Raw genomic sequence first — 25,060 nt, 5'->3', positions numbered from 1 at the left:
CGTCACTTGTGTGCGAACAAAGAACAGTTCTCAAGCGCAATTTTCCCTCTTTATTTGACTATAGCAGAAGTTTGACGAAGATGCAGTTATTCATGGCGACCACTCACTTCTATAATATTATCCCAATAAACATAGAGCGCAGCAACACTTAGAAACGTGATCACCCAACGCGACTAAGACTGCATACACTCGGAGCGATTACAGCAACATGCTGCGAATGAAGCCTACTAAAATTGCGACGACTTCGCGATTTCAGTGCCGGTGCTTACGGAACTTATTAGCGCGCACGCGTTGCGTCATACTAACTGCATAAGGCACAGGAAGGCATTATGGTTGCCGGCTTTTATATTTGGGCGATATTAAAGTTTAGCATTACCATGAATAAAGTTCTATTAGAGGCATGCGCGTTTCTATGCAAGGAATTGATGGCTGCACCGCAACTCTGCAGGAAAAGTAAGTTCGCTTGTTGCTTAAATAGAAAAAAAATGTATTCAGCTACGGCGTGAAAAGCAGGAGATATTTTTCACTAACCGTGAAGAAAGGCGAACGACATCAATACCTAATTATACGGAAGCAGTTGGTGCCGCTCCAGGTGCAAGATTCTTGCTCGAAGCAGTTCGTACAAGCCGTGGTGGCTCAGTGGTGATCATCGTGTTCCTGACTGCAGGTAGTGGGTTCGATTAGCAGCTGTGGCAGCCGAATTCCGATGAGGTCAGAACACAAAACGCTTGTGTGCTTAGGTTTAGTGGACCGCGCAGATCGTGGCTTGCGCGGAGCGCATTCTCTAGCAGCGGCAGCGGCGACGCAGACAAAGTGGCGCATGCGAAATGAGTTCCAAGCCCACGGCAGCGCTTTGTTTTTGCGGTGGCCGCATGCCTGGTCGTGCCGGCATCCGCTTTTCTCCTCACTTTTTTCACCATGACCTCCCCCGCTTTCTGCTTCCTGGGGCGCTGTACCGTATGGCAATTCCAAAATTTTCTATAGTCGAATTCTGCAACCAGCCCTCAATAATTCGTACAAAAATTGTCGGGTGAAACTCCCTCCCCCCCCCCGCCACTTCGCCCGTCTCTCACATGACGTCACGAAAACCGCGAGAGCGCCCCATCTGATGGGATGCGTGCACGCTGATTATCCATGAGTAGACCGAACGAAAGAAAAAAATATTTATTTCTCATTCAGCGCTTTTTTCACCATTAGCCGTCTGCACTGCTAAAACGTATTCGGGCTGCGCCCACTTCGCCTGTCTGTCACGCGACGTCACAAAACCGCGAAAACTCATCGCCTAAAGTGACGCTTGCACGTTAAAAGCGCATTAATATGCCGAAAAAAGCTGAAAATTTTCTGAATAGCCCGAAACTGCCCCATTCCAAAAGGAACAGAAAATAGCTGACCGCCGATAGCCCTGGCACTGGCTACTCGGAGCGATGGAGAGCATGCATTTGTTTGCGTATAAGACCTTTTGCGCGGCAGTATAACGCTTTCCAGCCCTTTCAGCACGTACGTGACATCACTTTGCCAACTCTTCTTCCCTGAGGATCCGTTCTGACGGCAATTTTAGCCTCCCTTTGCACGCCGTCGCCATTTCGACAAGCCACCACAAGCTAAGTAAGGGGAAGCGGACCAATCACAGACGCATGCACCACCCTCTTTAATATGTTATCCACTTTCGCTGTGCTACCTCGGCCCCATCGCAACCTTCTTCACTTGAGCGTACTCCTCGCTTCTAGTCAGCCAATTCGACAACAAAAGCCGCTGAATATAGGCGATTCCATTTGCTTTAAAAGCAAGAAAAGTTCTTTTATAAACGAGGAGCTCATTTGGTTGGGCTTTTCAAACAACGCTGCCGGTTACCAGCCGATGCTTGCGTCGACGTTTACGTAAAATTGACGTGAGGAGATTGAAATAAAAGCAGATTGAAATAGTTTTACGTTGTAGGGCCCCTGGTTGCACTGCCCCTTCCTCTCCGCTTTCCTCCTCGCGTCTCTCATCAACTCGCTGCGCTCCACCTTCGGTTTCCTCTTTCGCTGTGCTCGTTCGCTCGGTTACGCAGACATCGAGGCCGAGGCTCCCCGCAGGAACGGGCGTCTAAGAGCTGCGCTCTAAAATTTGTACTTTGGTGTTATCCAATAGTGCCTCTTCTTTCGTTTGACCGCACACTTGTTTCTTTCATAATTTCGTACTTTTTGGAGACATTCTGAATGTGAACTTCTAATTAATGCCCAAATCGGCATTATTTGTGACATCGACGTCGGCTTAAGGATTTCACAGCCTCCCGTGCACTATGGCGCAAGCCATAACGGGTGCCCCATAATCTGCTGGTGCAGCTGACGCTTCCGCCTCGTCGAGATAGACAGAGAAGGCTTAAATGTTGGGCAGGAAAGAGGGAGGGAAGTTTAATGAGGTGAAAGGCAGAGAGGGTGACCGGAGGTACATTCGTCTAACCAGCTACCCTGCGCTACGAAAAGAGGAAGTGGCAAAAGAAAATGAGCATGATGGGTGACGATGACGACAGAAAGACGATGCAGAACACATGCCGGACAAGTCTGGCCAGAGCACGGAGTCCAGATACTTGAAGAAAACAAGAGCCACATAACGTCTTGATGGCCTGAAAACTAGATCGGCACTCACGCCTAGACATAATATTATTTCCTCTAACAAAAGTTGGCGGTCAGCGGTCAACGTCGTCGGTAGTTCGCACCACCGACGTTGATATCATTACGCAAAGCTCCAATATAGTGGATGCGATGAAAAAACATTTCCTTTAACACCAGCATCAATCAGCGAGAACCATTCAAGCAGTACCACTCTCCTTCAGCAATTCTCGTTCGGTATACACCCGCCGTATCTTATAGCGAGAAGGATGTTGCGTCCTCGATTCCTAGCCACCGCAGTTGCATGTCGATGTTGCGTAATGCAAACTAGCTCGTGTGCCATGGTTCTTTTTTTTTCACATTAAGGAACAGCATAGGGTAAAAGTAATTCTGGAGCTATTAACGGATGCACCTCCGAGCTCAATTGGCGCTCTTCGACACGTTCAATCCAAAGTAGTTGCGTAGAAATGTAATTACATTTGGCGGAGAAGCAAAAGATATCATGCTGCACTTAGGTGGAGCGTAAATTGTAAGAAAGGAAGGTTCAAGAATTGACATGAGTCTTCTACCTACTTTTGACGTAACGCGTATATGTGACAATACTGCAAATTTTCGGCCCTTCGACCCAAGTGTAATGTAATTATCATGGATGCTCAGCATACAGCTGTTTGTCCTAAAAAAATGTAATCAATTACACGTGATTCCAACCTGAAGTAGGGACAAATCAGATCTACCACAAAGAAAACATATTCCGAGTTCTCAATCAGTACTGTGTTGACATCTCGTAAACAACTCTTCTATCATTCTGTTTTTCTTAGAGGTCATAACCCTGCTATATAGTAATGGGCAGAAAGTGTTTGCGTACTCTCCCTCTTTGTGCAACTGTGCTCTTATGTGAATATTTCCGAATGATTAAAATAATTTCTTTAGAGGTCGCGCTTAATTTACAAAAAAAGATGCTTAATATCTCTCCATATTTCCTCTCCTAGTACGTACGTTGAATGATATTTGTATTATGCGCTAAACAAATTCTTCTATATAAAGGCCGCTTTAATTTACTGCAATAATGATGACAAAGCATCTGTCATCCATTCTTTCGGTACACTTCCAGAAACTGCACAGCTCGTGGCAGCGCGACTTCGATGAGCGCGAACGAAAGCGTCCGCTGAAAATTGATGAGTGAAAGACGTAGGCAGGAAGATAATGTTTTTACGTGAAGCTGAATCAATGGATAGTTTTAGTGATGCGTATAAAAATAAATAGCGAGAAAAAAGGTTTACATTGATAAAATAATAAATGCGGAGCGGAGACTGTCAGAATACCTCCACGGTACACTTAGCAGAGGACGCCCGCGTGTTTTCCCCAGGCCCCGGCAACATCAGACAGTTGAGCTGACAGCACAAGCATCGTTTTCTGCCACGGTCAGTAACTGCACGCGTCTTCCCTGTATTGGAGGACAGCGATGTCCGAGACGTTGCGCACTCTCGTTTCGCCCATGGCCGTTGTGCCACCAAGCGCGAGGCGAGCCATCTGCCCAAAGTTGGTGCGGGACGAGGCAATCGCCACGAGGTTGACGGGGGGCTCGCCGCGGGTCTCGCGCAGCTGCTCCTCAGAACCGCTCATGAGTGACACGGCCGCCAGATGTCGCCACGAGTAGTCGCATTTGACGCTGTATAGCATGCGCGCCGTTTCGGAGCTTGCGAGTGCGATCGCGCCCCCCTGTGGCGTTTCTGCAAAGTAATCGGAGAAAAAAGGCAATTACAATTTTCCTGCGCGTCCTTTATGAGACATATTATACAGGCTGAAAAACCACACGGAATAGTTATATAAGATGCTGACAAGCGTTCAAACTATTGTTTGCAGATACATTGCGACATCACGCCGTTTGTGCGACGAGGTTGCCGCCTACGAATAAAAATAGTTTTGGTTAGTAATAACAGCATACTGTACAGTGTGAATAACACTTGTCGATTGCTACAGCAACCGGCTGCGGACTGCGCGAGCAGCTGCAGCCCGTAGTGCGTGTTAGTGCCTGGGCTATAGATCTGTTCTATATAGCGCATGGTACAAGCATGCGGCATGACCTTGCGGAGTTTTATTGCGGCGTTAGCCAGCGCCTTTTGTATTTTTTTTTCTCTTGCAAGAAGAGAGTGAACTTGATCGTTTCGTCCTCTACGACACATTCGCTTGCTTTACTTCCGTAAAACCAGCAAATATCCATCGGATTCTTTTTATGCAATCGCCTTTGGAAACAAAGGCAATGGGTAAGCACGAAGCTTATATGTATCATGCTAGTTTACCAACTGCAGTGATAGCTGCGTTGGACAATGATATTGGTTTCATAGAAGAGGCCAAACTAGAGACATGATTGTGATTTTAGATCTACTAGAATTGAAAAGCGTGAAAACGATGCTGGTGGGTGACTCAATATGCTTCATAGTGATTGGCCTGTAGACGCTTTGGAATTTCACTGGGTTGGTTGCAAGCCAGCAATCTTATGCTTTAGTTCCCTCGCCATATGGTAAGATAGTGAGAATATTTTCCAGTTCATGTGGCCAATTCCCAGACGCTGGTTTTCTTCGTCGAGTGAAAACCGATACAACCAAAATTCGTAACACAAGGAGAAAAGAGTCGCCGAGTGTCCTTTCCTCCTCCTACAACAAAAACGTCTATAAAAATGGCTGCGGCTTAGCTAAGGTTAAGCCCAGGATGCGAAGCATACTAGCCTTTATTTTAACGCAACAGCGTTAAGGACCTCATGTCGCAGAAAAGCCGGTGTCGTCGGCGTTGGTGTCTACGGTGTTGGCCGTGAGCGATAAATCCCAGCAGGCACTTCATGAATAAAAAAACTCGCAAGATGGGCTGGGTGGGAATCGAACCAGGGTCTCCGGAGTGTGAGACGGAGACGTTACCATTGAGCCACGAGTTTTTTTTTTCTTTATTACCGACATGGCAACAAGGCTACGAAACAAGACATTTTAACAATAGACAACGGTCACGACAACATCTCTGCCATTGGTTGGCAGTGACAGGGCTAAAAACGCTTGAAATTCGCTAGCTCAGTCATCACACTGAGCCATGTTGGTTTTTCTTTTTGCAAATTATACATCTCCTTAATATGACAAATGCTTTCAATGAAGTATTCTCTAACAGGCCGGGCATTTACTTCGGCATGTCTCACGGCCATTCTAGTTTTCCATGAACTATGTAAGGACACCAGCATGAACATGTCATAGGGTACTTTGTCTTCATTTAGAGTAGGCAAGAAACGAATCCCATATGGTGTAATCGGCAAGTCCTTCTTTAGTGTTGTCTGTAAGATGTCCCAATGGAACACAGCATCCCAGCAGCCAAGAAAGATGTGTTCTATTGTTTCGGGTTTCCGGCATAGTAAACAGTTGACGCTCCAAGGCACGGAAAGACCTTTTTCATCTAGCCATGGTTTCACAGGTAAAGTATTGGTGTGGAGCTGGAAAAAGAAGGACTTTACCGACGGGCGTACTGGCATTCGTTTTACTCTTTTTAGTACGTCCTTTTCAGGTCCAATGCAGAACATCGAGCGATACAATGGCACCGGCAACATTGTGTCTACCAGGTCCTTATATAAGCGCTTTCGTGGTACCCTACTTAGGTATTCCATGGAGAACCGAACCTTTAACAGCTGAAAAGCCAAGACTACCTCTTTTAGGAAACCACGCTCTCTGCCTTGACTGCACCGATGTGACGATACAATAAACTCAGGTATAGCCTCGCTCAGCCTTGTTTGAAACATAGTTAATAAAAATGGGTCATTTTGGTCCCGTAAGAAAACAAACCTCGACACAATCTGCCTAATGAACAAATGTGCCAGACCTAATCCTCCATTTTTAACCGAACGAAAGAGATTAGTGCGACTGGTGCGCTCCCAGCTTGAACCCCATACAAACACTGCGAGTACTCTGTGTAAACGTTGTATGTTAGCCCTTGACATGCACAACGCTTGGAGCACGTAAAAAATTTTGGCAACGGCAAACAGGTTGCACACTGTCGCACGAGCAAACATAGAGAAATTGTGGCCTCCCCATTTAAGTGTACCTTCACGAACCCTTTCAGTTTCGGCATTCCAGTAATCAACGGCGTCACGGTAGTGCTCAAGCGGCACCCCCAGGTACTTTGCCGGCGTGACTGTCCAGCGGATATTTGCAAAAGTACTCGGATGGTCTTCCCAGTGGCCGATCCATACCCCTAGGGATTTATCAAAGTTGATAGCACTGCCTGTCATTCTGCAGTATGATAAAGCCTCTGCGACCGCGATTTCGATGCTTTCTTTATCCCGACAAAACAACGCGATGTCATCCGCGTATGCCAGCACTTTCACTTCCGCGGACTGCACTCTGAAACCCGATATTCTATTTTCATTCTTGATTTTCCTACAAAGCGGCTCTAGGTAAATTGCGAATAAAAGAGGCGACAAACCACACCCCTGGCGCCCAGATGACCGGACACTAAAAGTTTTGGTAACCTCCTTGTTTATAATGAGGCTGGCGGTACAGTCTTGATAGCACATCTTTACCCTATCTAAGATCAAATCCCCTACCTTTATGTGTTCTAGAATACTGAAAAGAATTTTATGGGCCACACGGTCGAAAGCCTTCTGCATATCTAACTGTAACATGGCACATTGTTCACCTAGGTCATTACAGTATTCTAAAATGCTTCTGGCAATATGAATGTTTATGTAGATAGACCTTCCTTTAATGCCGCATGTTTGATGCGACCCTACTATTCTGGTCACCACTCCCTGTAATCGCTTTCCCAGCACTCTTGTAAATATCTTATAGTCTACATTCATTAGTGATATCGGCCGGTAAGCGTCAACAGCTAACAATTTTTCTGGGTCTTCTGATTTCGGTATCAGGACTACGTGCGATGTCCGAAAAGAAGGAGGAACATGTTTTTGCGCATAGGCCTCCTTAAACAACCGTAACAGGATCTCACTGACATCCCTTTTGAAGGCTTTATAAAAGGCCGCTCCGAGTCCATCAGGTCCCGGAGACTTGCCTACAACTTAATCATCTATGGCTCCTTCCACTTCGGTGATGCTCAGAGGCCACTCCAGACGCTTTTGAATGTCTTCCTCTAATTGCGGCATGTTTGACAAAAAGTCCGTCTTGAATTCTTCTGTGACGTCTTTAACAGTCCCGAATAATTTGCTATAATGGTCAAGAAACGCCTCTTCAATTTTTTGGGGTTGGCTTGTGATCTCGTTCTCGTATTGAATCATTCTGATTTCATTTCGCCTCGCGTATGCCTTTTCGTCAGATAAGGCTCGTTTAGTCGGTGTCTCACCTAGCCAAACCCTTTCAGCTCGTGCCCTTATGACTGCTCCTTTGAACTTCTCTTCTTCGATAAGCTCAAGCTGGCTTTTCAGTACTCTTATCTCCTTTGTTCGGCTCCCGGGTCTCTCGCTTTCCACGGTGTACAAAAAATCAAGCTCACGCTGCATTTCATTTTCTTTTTTCCTTTTAATAAATTTATCTTCACTGGATTCTTCTATAGCACTGATCTTGACTCCTTGTTTAAAGTTCTCCCATAATTCTAGCACGTTGCCATCTTCGGCTTCGATCAAATTATCTAACTTTTGCTTCACGCTTTCGCAAAAGGATTCGTTCATTAACAGCCCATCGTTGAACTTCCACAACTTCCAGATAAACTTCAATTTTCTTTCTTTGGTACCTACACTAAAAGTTACATACTGAGCCACGAGTTCGATGCTTCAAAGCGGTACAAAAGCGCCTCTAGTGAACGCGGTGTTGCCTTAAAAACGAGCTTGCTCAGCTGAGCTTGTGTCGCTTGCTCAGGCGCACATTCTGTTGTCGCGCCGAACGCTGCGTTGCTCGACGCTCACCGCGTCCGATGCGGGGCGCGTAGTCACTGCGCCGTAGCCCATTGTCTTACACCCCTTGGCGGGTTGACGGGAGCGCTCTGGCGTTCCACTCTTGAAGGCGAAGCTTAAGCGTCCACTTTGCAGCTGTTATGACGTCATATGGTAGCTACGCGGCCGTTCGCGGCGCAGCAAGGCAGAGAGAGAAGGAGAGAGAGAGAAGGGAAGACTGAAAGGCAGGGAGGTTAACCAGACTGAGTCCAGTTTGCTACCCTACACGTGGGGAGGGGAATGGGGAGTTAAAGAGGAAGAGAGAGAACTTAAGTGTAGGATGTCTATAGTCGGGCACTCAAGTCCGTTGCCTTCAGGTAGCGAAAAAGCGCTCGAACTGCTTTCTGGGCCAATGAACTGTGAGGCCAGGCTCCCAAGATCTTCGCTTCCGTAAATGGCCTGTCATCAAGTCTATTAAAGGCACACTGGAGAGTCTCACGTTGATTATTGAAGCGAGAACAGTGGCACAGAAGGTGACTGATGGCCTCTTCACACTTGCACTTAGCGCACATTGGTGAATCCGCCATTCCAATGCGGTAGCTGTAGGAGTTGGTGAATGCTACTCCTACCCACAGCCGACACAGCAGTGTTGCGTCACGTCGTGGAAGGTTCGCTGGTAATGTAAGTTTCAGTGATGGGTCGAGGCTGTGTAAACGACACTTAGAGTTCTGTGGTGTATGCCAGGAACCTAACGTGATTGCACGAGCAAGACTGCGAAGCTCTCTTGCAGCGTCGACTCTGGTTAAAGGTATAAGGAGTGTCGGTGAGCCAGCCTGGGCACGTCGGGCAGCGTCATCGGCGAGGTGATTACCAACGATGCCACAGTGTCCCGGCAGCCACTGAAATATGATATCATGTCCTCGTTCAGATGCGCAATGGCAGGTTGCGTTGATTTGTGACACCAGCTGTTCATAATTGCCACGTCGTAAACTTCGCAAGCTCTGGAGGGCTGCTTTCGAGTCACAAAATATTGCCCATTTGTTGGGCGGTTCTTTTTCAATGTATTCGACAGCAGCGCGAAGAGCGGCCAGTTCAGAACCTGTAGATGTCGTTACGTGTGAAGTTTTGAACTTGATGACGACCGATTGAGATGGTAGAACAACGGCACCCGTAGAATTTTCCGAAACGGAACCATCCGTGTAAACATGAATTCGGTTAGCATATGAAAAATGCAGAAGTTCCAATGTGATCTGCTTGAGAGCCGCGGTGGTCAGGCTAGCTTTCTTCACTATTCCTGGAACAGCAAGGTACACAGGAGGCTTCTTCAGGCACCACATAGGGGATGGCGTTCTTGTTGCGGGTGAGTGCCTCAAAGACAAAGAGTGCCGGTTAGCCGCAATCGATCTGGAGAACGCTGCCTTGGGTCTTTTCTCAGGCAAGTGAGCAAGATGGTGGTCAGGGACTCTGGATATATGGCGAACATGCGCCCGGAGTGTGTCGATATCTATATACGTCCTTATTGGGTTGTCTCTCGCGATGGCAATCGTTGCCACGGTTGAAGCATTTCGAGGTAGCCCCAGACATGTTCGTAGGGCTTGGCCTTGAATGCTCTGTAGGACATGGATGTTAGTTTTGTTAGCATTGGACAGCACTGGTGTGCTGTATCGCAAGTATCCTAGGAAGAGCGTCCTGTATAGTTGAAGCATAGATGCCACGGATGTGCCCCACGTTTTACCGGCAAGAAACCTTAGTATATGGGAGATAGAAGTAAGCCTCTTCTTCAAGTATGAGATGTGGGGGCTCCATGAAAGGTCTCTGTCTATAATAACGCCTAAGAATCGGTGAGTTTTTGCGTAGGAAATTGGTTGGTGGTCAATAGAAATGGGGTACCAGGTCATGGGCTTGTGGGTAAAGGCGACTAAGGCGCACCTGTCGGTCGAAATGCTTAGGCCAGCAAGGAAAAATATGAAAGGAAATGCAGCAAGGAAGAGCGTGGTTGTGCGGCTAATATGCTTCGTATAAAACATGGGTGCTTGAGGTAAAACAGGTTGGCGCGTTCCCTAGACAACATTCTGTTCTCTAGAAAGGCTGACTTTTTACCGACCACACGGAGCGATAGCACAAAAAAAAATTTCTATCGCGATGGCATCATAGCGTCCCAAATACGATAGAATTGTCCATCATTATAAAGCACTTAAACACATCGTTCTGTTTAGTGAATAATTTATAAGTAACCTTCAACACCACACGACAAAGGGCCACTGATGTTAGTCAGTTTCTATTGCAACGTTTTACGTAAAGAACATTAGATAATTTAGTGGGCATGAAATGCCAAGTGCAACAAAATGTTATACCACGTAAAATGCCTAGTTTTGAGTAGTCAAAACAAGAGAGAGGCAAACATGAAGAAGTCTCATTAATACTTGCAGTCTCATTAGTAAAAGTACAACGAATGTCACTCGAGCCAACGTTTGGACGAGTGGTGAAACGTTTGCTCCAGCGTCAATATTTATTTATTCTATCACTGTTATTACTTTTAGACAGTGCAAACGCAGACCAGCCTCCATGCACAATTTTACGCGCCATGAAATCTGGCCATAACACGGGTTTTCGATAGCAAAACTTAAATAAACACCGCGTTTGCCGCTTGCCGAAAATACTGCTTTACCCAGAAGATAGTTAATCCTCGCGTTCCCTCAGTATCACCTCCGAGACTGGAAGTGTCACTGGCCCGCAAAAAACGTTAGGGATGTAAGTCATATCTGCCGGATGCATGGATTGTCTGTTTAAGTGATTGTTAAATGTTGCTATTAGGGGAGTGAGACGGTTACCAGCCCTTCAGCTCTTACAACGATTAGTTTCGGATACCTCTGCGGCAGCTATTCGCCCACCTGTCTACAAGTTGTCGGCTGGCGAATGTGCATTGTTAACACGCGCTACTCATGGCGACCATCAGTAGTTGCCAATCATCTATGATGAGGCTTGCCTAACCTCATATAGCAGTCAGTAGTTCATTGTCATTGCTGCAGATATGTCAAATGTGACTAACAGTGGCCTGACACTTTGGGGGGTTCACGTAAGGAAATAGGTAATCCCCATTCGAAGACCTTTGTTTATGGCACAATCAGTGCCATAAATTCCTGTGCTTCCTTTACAACCTCACTGAGAGCTGTACATCGCGCATCATGGAAGTGCTTTTGGAATATTAGGCTGAAGCATAACATTGCGGTTGGGCAAACGCTAGAACTGCTTCAGCCAGAACATTTCCCATAGACTAAATGTGGTTGCGGTAAACATCGATGCAACAGTGCACATTGCTAAAGGATAACGGAAGACATCTCAGGTCCTATAGGAACATAACGCACTTTTTACCCTGACCGCTGCACTGAGGAATTAGTAGTTCCCGTTGAAATTTCTCATGACGCACGGCGCCAGTGAGGAAACGTTCACGAAGAACACGTACGGTAATATCATCCGCGACACGGGAACGCTGCTCCAAACGCAACTAGAGTGCATCGTGCCACTGGGCTTACCGTCTTTCGTTGTAACCGGTATGCGGTGGAAGAGTGGCATCGAAAAAACGTTGACCGGTAGAAAGCCTCCCACTCTGCTGAGCAGTTCAACGGTCCTGTATCCTCTCGATTCTCTCAGAAGCCGGCGGTAAGCGTCGAACAACATTCGCAGCAGGCGAGCGTTCCGGTGCGCCACGATCATCTCGGTGCGGAGACGACCACCGCTAGGCCAAGCCAGAGCCATCTCGTAGCGCCGGTAGGCACCAGCATGGCGCAGGAGGTACGTGTCCCTGTCCACGTAGAGGCCACCTTCGGCCAACAGGATGCTGAGCGCCACCAACGGCCTCACCTCTTCGGCGTCACTGTATCTGCGTGGTAGAACGGTGGAGCTTAGCGAATGATGTGAAAGCCGATGCGCATTTCTATAGTTGATGTAACGATCGGTTTTAAGAAAGCTTTCCGATCCTTCGGCACTGTTGTAACATTACCGTGTACCCCTTCTTCACGCGAACTTCGTTCCGCCGGCGAAGCATACGACTTGTATGTTTCAGTCCACTTCCCACAGAGGCCGGCAGCGATAAGAGATGTCGATAACAATCGACAGCTTTTGCCAAGTAGCACGCTGTTACTAATACGTGTACCATGGCTTGTTCGAATTACTTCCTAATTATTGCATATTAATCTGAGAATCAACCGCGCGAAAGCACCTGCTATAGTTACAGTACAAAGTATATTTCCGAAGATTGCACATACCATAGCGCGATGTTCTATACTAAATAGATTCCTATATAGATAGATACCTATATTCCTAGATAGATACCTAAATAGATACCTATATTCACCACTTTACATGGCCGATGAAACTACTATCCATACTTCTTATATGTCTCCGCTAATTGGCGATCGCAATCGATGCATTGCAGTTAGGGTGAAACTGCGACTTTTCATCTATCGTGGAGAGCAATCTATACGAGAAAAAGAGAAAAGGTCAGTAGTATAATTTTTCTTCGAAGGCTGTCTAAAATTGAACCGCAAATCACTAGTTATAGGTTGAGAAGCAGTAAGTTGTGGATGGTAAGAACATTCCGAACATCATAGGCGTTACAAACTACAAAGTGCTTCTTTTACTGCATGAACTACAAAGAGATAAGTTTGTTCCAAATCAACTTCCTGATAAGAATTTGCTCACACTTATCTTTGTTATAACACCGAATAAAAGTTAATATGCTCTGGTGAAATTGTGTAAATGTTAAAAAAGTTACCTTGTGCTCTGTATGCCGTATTTACTAGGTCCTTTCTATTTTGTGTATTTTTTTCTGTGTTGAACGCATATGCACCTTAATGTGTTGTTTTTGAGGTAGGACTATGTATTTCGTACTCCTATGTTATCATTGTAATTTCTGTTATTTTTTTACTTCTTTTAGTACAAATGATGTTCAACTGCCCCGTTCATCGCGAAAGCGTGAGTTCACGGTATTGTCAAGCTGCAGATTAGTTCTGCTGCCTTTACTACCTTCTTCCGCCATCGTAAATAAGTTCTGGGAAATGTTATTATTATTATTATTATTATTATTATTATTATTATTATTATTATTATTATTATTATTATTATTATTATTATTATTATTATTATTATTATTATTATTATTATTACAATGACGCACTGCCTATACCGTTCAACTTTGACCCTCTGGCGTCCTATGCTTAAACTCGATTACTTTCACTGTTCGATTAACGACGAACTGCGTGCGCCCGCGTTACGCAGGTTGTTAACCTAGGCGAACCACTCCCGACTACACTGATGAAACCAGCAATTTATCTTGCGGAAGGGCGCATTTGACCACAGAAGAGCAGGCGGGCGTTGTGGCACGGCGTTTTCTCCCGGATACACTGGCAATAATAAATTTCAGCGAGGTGCACGGGAGAGCGATGACATGCCCGATCTTCTCTCTGCGGGAATACCACGGCCGACAACTATCTATCGCTTACTTCTCCATTACATTTCGCAGCGAAATGCGAAGCCTCTAGACAAACAAAGCCTAGTGGTAAGTTGAGGGACAGCAGTATGTACGTCGGGTTGGTCAGTGCTCATAAGGCTCAAATGCCAAAGCAGTGCACAGAAAAGGGCATGATATAGGAGGAGATGTAGCGCGCACACTCGACTGAAGCAGTCAAACGTGCGCACATGCGTTCGTGCTGAGTACATTGTCACTGCAATCATAAATGAGGCAAAGAATATGGGATTAATAATTGGCAGTTTTGCCCCAAGGCAAAAAATCAAAATCGATAGGAAGGTTTAGCCTATCGTTGAAGAGACGGACAGAGCAAAGAGAACAAAGAAACGCAGGGAGGTTAACCAGACTGAGTACAGTTTGATACCCGACACGTAGGGATGGGAAGGGGGGAGTGAAAGAAAGGCAGAGATAAGACATGAGCCTAAATCGAACTTTCACATACACTAAGCTAGGTGGAGCATGTATACGGTCGGGCACACAAGTCTGTTGCCTTCAGGTACTGAAGAAGCGCTCGAAAGACCTTCTAAGCTGATGATGATGATGATGATGATGATGAAAACGTTTTATTTAAAGGAAAAGGGGAGAGGAGTTAGGAGAAGGGTTGTCGGATTCTCATTCAGGTATTCCGTTGGCTAAGGCCGCCGCCCTAGCTCTTTCCACGAGGGCTCGCTGGTCCTTGAGGGTTGAGCTGGACAGGGCTGCCTCCCATCCTTCCCACGTTGGTTGTATTATAGTTTCTACCCCGAATGCAGAGATCTAACTTGGCTCAAACTTTACTTCTGGCAGTCTCAAGACAGCTTCGCCGGGCGTCGTAAATCGTGCTTGATCTTGAGGACGACTTGCGAACGACTTGGCTGCGTCGAAGTCTTCTCAAGTTTCAAGTCTGCTCCCGGGCTAGCTTGAAACTAACTTCGTGTGTTATTCTAACATGGCAGCCTCCCGAACGGACGTCGCGCGTAGGTTAGCCGCTTTCGAGCTTGCTTGCCACGCCATGGATACAGCATTTTCAGAGGCGCAGCCCTTGCCGAAAATTCCGCGACCTACCCTACGTGACCGAGGGAATCCGATGGAGCTGTACGACGACGAACGATTCCTCGGTCACTACAGATTCACGAAGAACGCCGTGCGAATTCTCGCTATGTTGCCTATCCGGGTAAGCGGGGACAACAGAGGACCGCCTGTGTGCCTCCCATGCTGCACTTGCTGATGGCTGTGATGTTTTACGGCACTGACACGTTTCAAACAGTCACCGGAGGTCCGGTCCGCATTCCTCAGTCAACAGTGTGCCGCGCAGTTGGAATGGTGACTCTGCTCATCGCCAAGCACCCGCGCCCGATGCTGGTGCACTTCCCGCAGTCGCGGAAAGATTGGTTGAGAGCGTATTTTCTCATCTCCTGTGACTACACATGCCATCACCAATTAGCGGTCACGACCATATTTACGCTCATCATGCCGAACTGTCACGCACTCATCCACCGAATACAAAACATGCGCATTAACATAATAAAGGTAGCCCAAATAAGTCAGTCATGCAGCACATGTGCGCTTACCAGTTTTGTGGCGCTTTCCCTTTTCTTTCGCAACTTCTTCTTTCCGCTTTTGCTTCAGGTTCGTCCAGCATTTTTTCAGTTGCAGGTGATCGCGCCGCGTAACCCTGTGGTTGGCATTATGATGTTTTGCTATTTCTTTCCATGTCTGATTCTTCTTGGTCAACGACGCGACATCAGTTTTCTTGCATTCCACAATATGCTTGTAGTCGTTCACGAGTGTCGTCAGCAGGCTCTTTTCGTCTTCAGTAAAACGGGGTGCCGTCTTGCGTTGCGGTGCATTCTCTTGGGAGCAGACCATACGTGAGTTCGACATTTCAGCGTCAAAGCCTGTTGACAGAACAGCAATTTCGTACCAAATGCGGCGCGCGGCCGTCGCGCGAACCCCAAAACTTGTTTTCCTAACAGACGCCACTTTCCTAGCAGACGACATGCACTGCCAATTTGCGATGTCTACGACTGTGCCACACTCTCCCTCTCATTGTTCTCGACAAACCCTCCATGCGAAGTAGGCAAATCGTTTGCACGTGTCATTTTATTTATTTATTTTGTTTTTTATCGGGTGTTGTCACCCATATGGGTCCGGGCAGGGGACTCTTCGGCGCTCGGTACTCTTCGCTTGCAGCACATGTTGCAGTTTTTCTCATGCTTGTGCCTCCGGCTTAGTGCGCTCGAATAGGTTGGTCTTTTCTTCAAAGGGTCACGTAGCCCGAGCAGAACAAGGGCCGTCGCCTTCCTCCTGGAATGCCTATAGGCAAAAAGGGACGCACGAGCTCCCTCAGAAACCGACCGTATACCTCGTCTCGGCCTCTTGTATCCGGTTGCCGGCCCAGATGGCGCATGGACGTCTTGCGGCAATCGAGAACAAAAGCCGTTTAAGGACCACCATACGAACCAACCATTTCGTTGGCTTCTCTACGGCCAGTTATACAAACACGCAACAAGACCTCTGAGCTAAAGATAAGCTAAAACCAAAATAAATGTGACGATAAAATTGATTTGCACTCAAATACACTGTCGCCTAAAAGTGTAGCGGCGACTTGCAAAAATGGGGAAACCTACAACTCAAAAAGCGCGCCAAAACAACGAAACTTGAAGACAACTTAAACCCGCCGGGAACGCACGCTTTCTGCAAGCACCACTGCCCATCGCAGCGGTGGACGTAGCCAGATGGAATAAGTTTACGCAAACTATACTTCATCACTGATGCCCTGGTGGAAATTTGGAAAGATACATACTTTTTTGCTGTACAACGTGCCTTACGCTAATAAATTTATTGTTAACCTCGAACACAGACGAGCAACCTGCTTTTGCGTTGAAGCACAGTCTTGACTTGACGAAGCAAGTCAGCTTGGGCGTCTATGAAACGCGAAAGCCGACTTGGGCATTTTGAAGTCCACCTCTTGCTTCGGGGCGACTTCGTCAACTCAAGTCCAAGCCCGATCCAAGTTAGATCTCTGCATTCGGGGGTAGGGCACTATTAGCCTGGCAGGCCCATACCATATGGTACAAATCTGCTTTCTGCCCGCAGAATCTACACTCGGCCGAAAAGGATTGTGGCTAAATAGCATGTAGCTTGACTGGGTTATAAAATGACATCGTTTGTAATCTTCGTAGATGAAATTCTTCTGATTTGTCTAATCCCTTAGTTGGGCCCGGGTATTTTCGTCGCGATAAGCGCTAGTGTTGTAATACGTCTGCATAAGTTATCAATGGCACTGGGAAGTCCGGGTCTTCGGGGAGGGAGGAGGAGGGACCCCAGGGGAAAAAAGCTTGGGCGGCAGCGTGTGCACACTCATTTCCCTCTACACCTTCGTGACCTGGCACCCAAATCAGCTCTTTGCGCGAAGCAATGACTCCAGATTGTTTGAGGATCCTGCAAGCTAGCGGGGCAATGCCACCCCGCGTGTAATTTCTGTATGCAGTTTGCGAGTTTGTAATAATGTATTCGGAACTAGGATGCGAAGCCACCATGGCGATCGCCACCTCTTCCAATTCTGCAATTTCCCCGTGACGAACAGAAAGTCCATTGACCGTCTGCCCTTGATGCACCACCGATATTGTGGAGACTCCTCCCACCGGACCTGCAGCATCCACGAAGAAGACTCCCTCTAATTTAGAATAGATCTGGTCCATCATCTTGGCTCTTGCCCTCCTCCTTGCTTGATGATATTCTGGGTGAATGTTTTTAGGAAGAGGCAGTGTCGCGAATTCGCCCCTCCACTCTTTCGGAATGTCTTGTCTTGTTGCCGTATAGTAAGGACAGCTGATATTTAGGTCCTCTAGTACCTTGCGTCCCGTTTTCGTTCCTGCCAATCTGGCATATTGACATAACAGGTGGGCCTCAATTATCTCATATGTTGTATTGTGCACCCCCAACTGCAATAAGCGCACTGTAGATGTTTTGACCAACAGTCCTAGTGCCTTCATATCATCATCATCATCATCATCATCATCATCATCATCAGCCTGGTTACGCCCACTGCAGTGCAAAGGCCTCTCCCATATTTCTCCGACAACCCCGGTCATGTACTAATCGTGGCCATGCCGTCCCTGCAAACTTCTTAATCTCATCCACCCACCTAACTTTCTGCCGCCCTCTGCTACGCTTCCCTTCCCTTGGAATTCATTCTGTAACTCTTAATCACCATCGGTTATCTTCTCTCCTCATTACGTGTCCTGCCCATGCCCATTTCTTTTTCTTGATTTTAACTAAGATATCATTAACTCGCGTTTGTTCCCTCACCCAATCTGCTCTTTTCCTATCCCTTAACGTTACACCTATCATTCTTCTTTCCATAGCTGTTGCGTCGACCTTAATTTAAGTGGAACCCTTTTCGTAAGCCTCAAGGTTTCTGCCCCGTAGGTGAGTACTGGTAAGACACAGCTATTATACACTTTTCTCTAGAGGGATAATGGCAACCTGGTGTTCATGATCTGAGCATGCCTACCAAACGCACCCCAGCCAATTCTTATTCTTCTGATTATTTCCGTCTCATGATCCGGATCCGCAGTCACTACCTGCCCTAAGTAGATGTATTCCCTTACGACTTCCAGTGCGTCGCTGCCTATTGTAAATTGCTGTTCTCTTCCGAGACTGTTAAACATTAGACCCACTCTTCTGCTTTGCCTCTCCGGGTCAGTGAGCATGCATTGGAGTTGGTCCCCGGAGTTACTAACCAAGGCATATCATCAGCGAATCGCAAGTTACTAAGGTATTCTCCATTAACTTTTATCCCCATTTCTTCCCAATCCAGGTCTCTGAATACCTACTGTAAACACGCTGTGAATAGCATTGGAGAGGTCGTATCTCCCTGCCTGACCCCTTTCTTTATTGGGATTTTGTTGCTTTCTTTATGGAGGACTACGGTGGCTGTGGAGCCGTGATAGATATTTTTCAGTATTTTTACATACGGCTCGTCTAGACCCCGATTCTGTAATGCCTCCATCATTGCTGAGGTTTCGACAGAATCAAATACTTTCTCATGCCTTCATATATGCTGTTCTGAGCAGGACATAGAAATGTCTTAAACCGCACCTCCTCATCCGAAGGTACGGAGCCACGTACACAATTCTGCTGAGTATAAATGCTTTGACCAACCGAAGAGTGTCGTTCTCCATCATCCCTCTCGTTTTATTAGTGATACGTGTGATCATTCGCATTACTTGTTCGCATGATGTACGGAGTTGAGAAATCATTGCTGCGTTGACACCCTTGTTGTTGACCAGTAGTCCCAGGATACGCACTGTCTCCACTTCAGGGATCGCAGCGTCGCACACCCTAATTTTGACCGGAACTTCATCTTCTCGTCTGCGCATGATTAGAAGCGCCGATTTTTCCGGAGAGCAGCGCAGTCCGCACTCCTCGGCATATTTTTGGACTGTCGAAGCAGCCTCTTGGAGCGCCTTTTCCATCTGCCCCAGACTGCCCTTCGTCACCCCAACCATGATATCATCTGCATAGAGGGCGTGCCGAATTCTTTCTATGCGATCGAGTTGTTCCGGCAAATTTATCAGGGCAATATTGAAGAGCAGAGGGGAGAGGACGGCTTCTTGAGGCGTAGGCTGGTGAACTGTGGGGGCAAGCTCCCAAGACGTTTCCTTTTGTAAATGGCCTATTGTCCAGTCTTGTCAAGGCACACAGATAAGTCTGACGTCCATTATCGAAGCGAGAACAGTTTCACATAAGATGATTGGGGGTCTCTTCACACTTGCACTTAGAGCGCATCGGTGAATCCGCCATTCCAATACGATAATTGTAGGGCTTTGTGAATGCTACTCATACCTACAGGGGACACAGCAGTGTCGGGATGGCGGGATGCATGAGAACTACCAGTGGCGTTGCCGTCAAGACACTTCGACGGTGCACGAGATTACACTGAAGGTATATATGTGCAGACAGCATCGACGATGACTGCCAATGTAAATAGCGAAACGCTTCAAGAAAGCTCTTCCCTTTATTAAAGGAATGGTGTGCTTGTAGGTGTATATCTGTGGCTGCGAGCATAGGTAGGTTGCATTTACATTTCGCCATTTCCAAAAGATCAGAGTCATTGAAATGAAATCAAGAGTTTGACGAAATCTTGTCTGGTCTCGAAGTAACGGCATAATAGGAAGAAAAAGAGAACGCCGACCAAAATGTGGTTGTCTAAAAAGTCTTCAAACTTTCTGCTTGCACAAGCAAGCCCTGCTCACTGAGCTCAGTGAACAAAGCTTGCGTGTGGAAGCCGAGACGTTTGAGAATTTTTAGACAACTCCATTTTGGTCAGCGTTTTGTTTTTCTTCATACTACACCAGAGCCGTTAACCAGCACTTCTAAAGCGGTTCAATAATCGAACGGGACGTGCGTCTCAAAGTCCTTTAATTGTACTTTCCAACTCTCCCCAGTGTACGAATTTGAGCTCGTTGTACGATTTTACGAGCATTTTGTCAAGTTGGTTGGAGGTCTGTCTTCGTACCTTCCATTTCCAATCTTTTGAAGCCGAAAGGATGCTGGAGGGACACTTCCTTAGAGCAAGCTTACGCAAAGACGTTCTTAATGGAGGTGAAATTGGCAACAGCTGAGTCGCTGAAAGAAATCCCTATGGCCTAGAAACAGATGGCTGCTTGTCATTATTTGCTGTTGTAAGTTTGCTGCTTATCGGTGTGCTGCGTGTAAATTTCAGTCCTCGTCACCAAAGTGCGTATGTATCACTGCAAAGATTGTGCTCAGAGAAGCTATGAAAAAATGTAATTCATTTTTCCGTTTGCGCTCCTCCCTCACCCCTTCACGTGATTTTACGAATTGTTTAGTTAATAGGTTGGCAGGTGTGCTTTATTAGATGGCGTTCATTGGCGAACGTGCCTTGCAACATTGTTCAGCAAGGGCACGCGCTCTTTGCAAGGCTAACCATCGACCACGAAAATGGGCAAAAGAGCCAAACAACGCTACTCGCGTTAAAGTGCAGCAATCAAGCAACATCGCGATGAACTTATATTTTATGAAAATGTGATGCTCGTGTTTGTCAGCTTTGGAAGTTTTGCCAGCAGCAGTGCACTATTTCAGAACGCAGCCTAAGGCGACACTTTTTGCTGCGAAATTATGCAGGGACACTGAAGTTGCGTTCGCGTCCTCGCCGTCGGCGTCGGCATTGTCGTGTGCTTTCCGTCGAGGACGCATACGTGGCTCACGCTCTTGATGTCTCTGGTGACGTGAATTTTGGCAGAAGAAACAGTATGCTCAAACGGGGCCGGAGCCACTGCAGCTGCGTTGCGCTGCTCGCATGAGCATTGTGCACATGCAATCTGTTGGCCCCGTACCACTGCTACTTAGCTGCGGTGCTTATGCACTGGACTGGGTGGGACGCGAGCAAGCTTCAAGATAAGCTTATCTAATAACTACCTATGCGATGACTAAGCCGACGGTTTTTCGCTGGTCGAGGAGCGACACCTTCAATGCCACAGCCACTGCCCTTCACCACGTCAGCATTGCGAGAGGCCTGGTAGCTGCGAGCAAGTTGTTACCCAGCAGCAGTTGCGCTGCTTGCTGCATCACGCCAAATGCCCCTAAAAGCAAGTGACCTTCAAAGCACAACGATGGCGGGGAACACGGTTGGCGATCGCCGAAAATTTGATCTGCTACTCAAGTTTCCAGCGTATCCGCTCGTGTCCGCCTGGCTTCCGGGAAGTACTACTCCATCCGTGACCCACGTGCAATCTGATTGCACAACGTTCGGCAAGAACATACGCAAGAGTTAAAATCACCGATAACATTGGAGTAAGTTTCAAATATTGCCGTCGTGCTTGGCGCTGAGCGATAAGATTAGGTTGTTAGCGGATGAACTGCAGTCCACAGAAAAATGATGACTTAGTACACATGTCGATATCTATGGAACGACAAAGGCGCATAATGAATACAGCATGACGACAATTAGACATCGATTTTTAGATTATGAGGATAGTATAACGATAACAACGTGGTGGCGACGACATGGGGACAATGAGGGGATGACCGTATGACGACAACCAGATGAAGAAGTTGAAATAACAACGATGGCACTACCAAGAAGACAGAATGAAGATGATGGTATCACAACAGATGCGCGATAACCTTTGTGTGGCCGAGAGTTGGACTCACGTATAGTTGAAACACCATCGGAGAAGTTCATGCGCAATGCGTTACCTTGCTATTTTGTTTGTGGCCTCCCCACAACACGGCATCAGCATACTTCGGCCACATCGATAGCCTGCTGTTGCCTCCAAGCCAGCGCGGGCAATATGAATCAGTCAATCAACGAATCGATTGATTATGAATAAGTCACAGCGATACAACGAAAAGAAACACTCAATAGCACCATAGGACCACGTGGGCCCATCAGAACCTTGTAGACACAGCATATATGCAGTCAGCTGGAGCAAGTAAAATGGTGTCGCTGGGTGAGGCTATAGTTTGGCAGTATATTTGAGTGTGATGAAGATGATTTGTAGTAATAATGATGAGAAAATAAAAAATGTGTGCTTTAAGATGAGAAAGCAGGGCTCATTCTAAAGCACTCCCTGTTCGGATGTGTTACCACCTACTTGGTATCGGCTGCCAACTGCAAAGCTCGCACTGCAACATTTTTGTTCAACGGCGACGGCGGTCACAGCGACAGATGTCACACCCCCTTCCCTCTCCCCAACTTCCCGACCCTTATGTTTGTTTACACGTGCTGCCGTACACCTTCGATAAAATTAGGGCAGATTTGTTAATATCCCGTGCGAGTACTGAAGCACGTGGAGAAAGCTGGTGTTTTCCTGGGTTTTTGCGATATCACAGAAAGAGGCCAACGACTACATAATCTCAAGACGGCGGTAGGAATCGTCACACACATCACTACAAAAGAGCATGCTGAATATCAACTGATTTTTCAGTTGGCGGACATACCTGACGTCGGAGACAGCTTCCGGCATTTCTACCTGCCGCACGTCAAGACCAGGAATTCTTTCGACGAGGGCCCAGTGGAAGCTCAGCCTGATCGCGCTGCAGTTCTGGCAGTGCAGGATGAGCCTGCGCGGCTTTTTCTGCAGCCAGGCAGCACGAACGCAGATCGCGTCCAGCAAGGTCATCGACGTATTGCCGAGGAACACGAAGTGGACGACATCGGGCACCACTGGATATGAGTAGCCCGTCACGTTGTCGGCGAACTTGAAGTTTACCATTTCTCCTGCCCGCAGGTTCACGAGGGACACGCGTACCCGATCGGCCGCGAAGTTCGAGAATTGGTCGCGGAACGTGTAGCACATCCAGCTTAGTGCAAGCAACACCAATATGCGGGCGGGTTTGAGCTTTCCAACGAGTCGCTTTCGGGCGTGGGTCAACTGCGCACGGATCACAGCAGTGAGCGTCATTGCCTGGTCGCAAAACCTTTGAGGAAACCTTTTGTAGATGTCGATTCTTTTTCAACCTTTTGCAAGCCTTCTTCTTCGTCGTCTTCTTTTTGCCAAAGGGAGATGCAGAAACCACGCGCGGCTAATAATTCGTTGATAGTTACTTTAGAGCAAGTTAAGCGGTAAAAAGCAAAAAGAACGATGGACCGAGAATGAAGCGGCCCATGTGAAAAATGTTTCAAGAATTTTCAAAAAAAGAAGAGAGGAATAAGTAACGTGGCAAATGAAGCCTGGTGCTGTTCTCACCTCTAAACATTGCCCATGCCCCCAAGGGTTAACCACACTACAGGGTATAAAAAATAGATGCAAAAAAAGAGAAATTAAAAAAATCGGACGACGATTAAGCTTCGCCTCTAAGAGTGGAACGTGATAGTATTCAAAGATGCATGACTACTTCCTAGGCTTCCCGGCAACTGCAGGTTATGTAACCATAATGTTTACCGGAAAAGCTGGCTGCGAATGCTGTTCACGAAGGCGAGATTTCTCTTAAAAACGCGACCTCTTGCGTGAGCTGCGGATGCGCGGAAGCGAGCGCCACCTGTATGGTGTTATAAAGAACCGAGTGCGACGCTCCATGAATGGTAGAGACGGCTAAAAAAGGGTTTGGTGTTTGAGTTTCCTCCTACGAGAGTATGTTTTGACGTACATTAAAATTACCACACCACGGTATCATGTCTGTAGAATGTATGCAAGTCGTACTTCATGATTTTTCTGACGCATCTTACTTTGAGAGATCCAATTATTTGAGTAACGTCTCTAGAATACGCGGAGAGCCTGCGTTTTTGGGTACGTGTTGCTCAGAATTATTTTTCGCTGACAACATGGTCGAATCTGGGCGCCGGACGCGGAAGCTGGATTTTCTGCGACATGAGGCCCTTAACAATATCGCAACTCCTGGCAGAACCAACCATGCATTGGTATCTCTGTAAGCGATAGGTCCCGTATTACGAGAAGAGACGCGCTGCAGATTTCAGTGACAAACGCGTCTCTCAGTCAGCACAACGGACGTTACCGAGGAAGTGGTAATATTTGTAAATAGTAAAATGTGTGCGTTCACAAGACATGACGTGCTTGACCAGTACCATGAGTGAGAGAAAGATGGCATTCTGAAGAGGAAAAGACACCATTTTCTTCAAAGCAGCAATTCTTGGGGCGAACGCGCCGCATAACTCCTCTCTTTATCGACGGCCGTGCCGCAACGACAGCACTGCTTGAGATGCAAGCTGGCCGTGCTTCTTCGTTAGGTAAAAAAAAATGCGCGCTCGCTTTTACAGTGAAGTTGCTAGCCTCTGTAGGCCATGCACCAAGCGTGAGTGCATTATGCAGCTATATGAAGGTTCAAAAAACTAAATTGCTTCAGAATACAGCGCAAAGCACGGTTAAACACAAGCTGCCGACCTAGTAGCTTCGTGTTCTTATTCGAATATGCGAGAAAACAAATTTGTTACGCGGAAATTGAAAGACAGCACTTCTTCAGTTGCGTTTTCAGGTCTGCCAGCATAGCCACGGCCGCTACATAAAGAATGAGGATGCATGCTGCACTTCCGCACACGCACGTGAGCGCGCGAGGTATATGTCACTTGTTGGTGTGGGTGCCTGCCTGACGTCGGCAACAGCTTCGCTGTACTTTCAC

At 47.0% G+C, this 25,060-nt stretch overlaps 1 protein-coding gene across 1 annotated transcript; it reads right to left on the bottom strand.

Annotated features, from left to right (window-relative positions):
* Nucleotides 1–3,784: 3,784 nt before the first annotated feature.
* Nucleotides 3,785–23,460, bottom strand: LOC135901877 (uncharacterized). The gene is made up of 3 exons (XM_065431705.1): nt 22,925–23,460; nt 11,979–12,325; nt 3,785–4,321 (listed from the first exon to the last, which is right to left on the bottom strand). The coding sequence occupies exons 1-3, from the start codon at nt 23,386–23,388 to the stop codon at nt 4,014–4,016; spliced, it is 1,119 nt and encodes a 372-aa protein (XP_065287777.1). The 5' UTR covers nt 23,389–23,460; the 3' UTR covers nt 3,785–4,013.
* Nucleotides 23,461–25,060: the final 1,600 nt, after the last annotated feature.

The sequence above is a fragment of the Dermacentor albipictus genome, chromosome 2 (assembly GCF_038994185.2).
Source record: "Dermacentor albipictus isolate Rhodes 1998 colony chromosome 2, USDA_Dalb.pri_finalv2, whole genome shotgun sequence".
Taxonomy (NCBI): domain Eukaryota; kingdom Metazoa; phylum Arthropoda; class Arachnida; order Ixodida; family Ixodidae; genus Dermacentor; species Dermacentor albipictus.
This window is presented reverse-complemented; position numbering and strand designations above follow the sequence as displayed.